The sequence below is a fragment of the Polistes canadensis genome, unplaced genomic scaffold (assembly GCF_001313835.1).
Source record: "Polistes canadensis isolate GaletaPanama2010 unplaced genomic scaffold, ASM131383v1 scaffold_361, whole genome shotgun sequence".
In the NCBI taxonomy this organism is placed as follows: Eukaryota; Metazoa; Arthropoda; class Insecta; order Hymenoptera; family Vespidae; genus Polistes; species Polistes canadensis.
In genome coordinates this window covers 120,280-123,845 of record NW_014569908.1, presented here as the reverse complement: position 1 = coordinate 123,845, position 3,566 = coordinate 120,280, and the positions used below count along the sequence as shown (strand labels likewise).

At 28.3% G+C, this 3,566-nt stretch overlaps 1 protein-coding gene across 1 annotated transcript; it reads left to right on the top strand.

Annotated features, from left to right (window-relative positions):
• Positions 1-624: 624 nt before the first annotated feature.
• Positions 625-3,015, top strand: LOC106791970. The gene is made up of 3 exons (XM_014758031.1): positions 625-690; positions 749-1,274; positions 1,384-3,015. Exons 1-3 carry the CDS (start codon positions 625-627, stop codon positions 2,607-2,609), a joined length of 1,818 nt encoding a protein of 605 aa, XP_014613517.1. The 3' UTR covers positions 2,610-3,015.
• Positions 3,016-3,566: the final 551 nt, after the last annotated feature.

Genomic DNA, 3,566 nt, shown 5'->3' with positions numbered 1-3,566 from the left:
TTTTTTATAGAACGTCAGAAATAAAAAAAAAAAACAGAAAAAGAACCAGCTGATAGAACGGCAGATAATATTTTAATTCATTTATTTCAAACGATTAGCACGATTTAATTTCTTTTTAATTATCCTTTTTATTTTAACGCGATGTCGATGAATTATCAACTCCATGGCGAAAATATCATGCAAATATAAATTCTATAAGAATTGATATTAGGCAAACGTAGCTTAGCAACGCAAACTACCAAACGTTCTATGTTTAAACAGGCTGCAAAGAATCCATCGAATTTCATAATTATCAGCAAGGTTATCATGCATAATTTCATCGAGATTATCATGAAGCGTATTGGTAAAAGCGTCATTTGCAAGTTACAATTGCTATAATCTCCCTGTACAATTTGATCGATTTTTATTGTAAAAATAATTGTTATATCAATATGTACAGATCTTGAAATTTTGCAATGTAATATTTACATTCAAAATAAGCCAATGAATTTTCTTCGATATTAGTCGAGATATATAAGACTGGAAAATGTTGCAACATAATTTAGTATTGTTTAAGAACCAGACTTGTAAAGTTAGTTGAAGATGACGTTGCTTATAAAAATATTATTATTTTCTTATATTGTCATGTCTTGTAAATCAGAAATTCAATTTTATCGTTTTAATCAACTCTACAATGCAACTGAGCAATTGGTACTTAAAATTAAATATTTCAATAAATTTCAATTTTACAATAATGAGTTTTTTATAGATTGACACATTATCCAATTGCATGATTCAAAGGAAACGCTTCGTTACCCTGTTGAGTGACACTAAGGAATCAATTGGTTCCTCATCGAAACTTTTTAATATTTTTACTGTTTTAAAAATACAAATTCCCATTTCGAATGATAGTAATCTACAAATTTTTGATCATGACATATCTAAAAAGACAGAAATCATTTTAGCGATAGTATCCAATCCTTTAACATTGCGATATTTTTTAACGAAACTGAAAAAATCCAAATGGTGGAATCTTTATGGATTATATTTAATCATCGATGCTAAAACATTGGAAAAAGGTTGTGATAGGGCGTATGATTTTCTTCAAATCATTTGGAAACAAGATATACTTTCTTCCACATATTTTTGTATTAATTCTAACGAAGAAATAATGATGTATACTTACAATCCTTACACGAACTGGGCTTTAAAAGAATGGAAAGAAGTTTGGGAAAAACCAATGAATGTATCATCAAACAGAAACTGGACATTATATGAACAAAAATTTATTAATAGTAAGAACATTTTCTTTACTTAATTCCAACGATTTTATTAAATAATATTCATAACAAAAAAACACAGATTTTTATTATAATATTATTCGTAAATAATTTTGATCACAAGATAAAACGACCTGTTCAAACTTGGATTTTCCTAAAACTTTGACACTCGGTGGGAAAGAAATAAAAGCAATAGCAATATCCCTTCCACCGAGTTTAGTAATAAACCCAAACAAAACTGGCTATGAAAATTACCATGGAGTGGATGGGAATATAGCAAAAACATTATGGAATAAATTAAATGCAAGTTTACAAGTAACGATCACCAATGACACCGCCCAAAGTTACTTTGGTTATTCGAAATCAAATCAGGGTATTTTCGATATCATTAATTCCGGTAAAAAGGACATACTTTTAAATTCACAATACATATTCAACAAATATATGAACGTATCGTTCACTTATTGTCATATTAATACTGGAATCAGCTTGTTGTCGCGTTACGCTGGTTACGAGACCGGACCATCCAAAATTTTAAATTTTATGAACCCCAAATTGATTCTCGGAACAATCCTGGTATTTTGTGCTACGATAATAATCTTTGTTATTGCAAGAAAAGAAGGAATTGTATTCGCATTTCTTGAAGTATTAAGAATAGTAATTGGTGCAACCATTATAAGAAAAGAAGAAAAAACATCTCTAAGGATTTACTTGATTACAGTAGTGTTATTATTTTTAATCACAGGTGCATTGTTTCAAGGAAGTCTTTCGTCGTTGTTAACGTCACCGGTACAAAAATCAAACATCGATTGTATAGACGATTTAAAAAATTCCGGTTACGAAGTGTACATATTTAGATCTTACCAAAATATAATCTTTGACGAGGAAATTCGTTCGCGTTTGAAATTTATAAATCATTGGAATTGTACGAAATACGTGTTAGAACAAGAAGACGTTGGCTGTGCTGCAGAACGTTTAAGATTAATGAAAATCGGTTTTGAAAATCATTTACACGTTTCAAAACACAGATTGATAACTTTGTATTCAGCTTACGTTGTTCGTCCTAATTGGCCATTGAACGATAGGGTTAGTAATCTTTTACAACGTATGTGGCAATGTGGATTAATCAGATATTGGGTAACTGAAACTGCGTGGAATTATAAACCGGAATGGTTGCTTAGAGATCAAAATATAATGAAAGAAAATAATAATTACCGATCATTGACTTTAGCCGATCTAGCATTTGTTTTTTACATTCTTTTATTCGGTTTTATTGCTTCGATTCTTGCATTTTTTCTCGAACGATTTGATATATGCTCAAAAAAGGAGGAAGGAAGTCAGGAAAATTGAAAACAAGGTTTCTCAAACTTTTCATACAATCTTCTTAATTAATTCTTTTTTTTCGCGACATTTCGTCTAGACATTTTTTTTTTTATTTCTTGTTTAAATTTCACCGAACTCCTATAAAATTCATTACCCACATTTTGAGAAACCTTGAATAAATGGAAAGAGGATATTATCAAAAATACAAAATTGTCGATTTAACATAAATTATAAATGAATTAGAATCTATGCGGATCGTTCTAATTAAAGGATTGTTGCGACTATTGATTTGGTCAATATTTTATTTAAATCCTTCGCTTTTAAACAATTTTTCTTTATTCAGAGAACCTTATCGATCTCTGTAAAATGAATTATTGTAGTAAATTACGTTCCTTTTTACAATTTATACCATATACACAATAGTAATAATAATAATAATAATAATAAAATAATCAATAATAATTAATAATGATAATAATAATATTAATTATATAATGCAAACCTTAGGCACACAAAACATAAAAGAAACCTAATAGATCTATTACTGTGAGAAACCGTCTCCCAATTGGCCGACAGTGTTCAATTATTATACTCTCTGTCTCTCTCTTTCTCTCTCTCTTGTTCGGTTTTTTCTTTTTTTTTCTTGATTCAATATCCTTACGTATTAACGATTAATTATACAAACCGCGATCGATACAAATTGTTTTCTCTCTTTCATTCTTTTTTTTTTTTTCTTTTTCTTTTCGTTCTCATAACTTATTTCCAAACTTTATCTATTAACTCTTTCGTAACACTGTGATCATTTTATAAAGTAGGTAAAAAAGCCATCTTTCACAAAATATAATATAATATACATACATATATACATACATATTTTTATGTATATATATATATATATATACGTATATTATTCATATATTTATATATTGTCACACGGTTTCTTATCATTCATTATTATTCTAAAAAATTGCAATAATATATTAT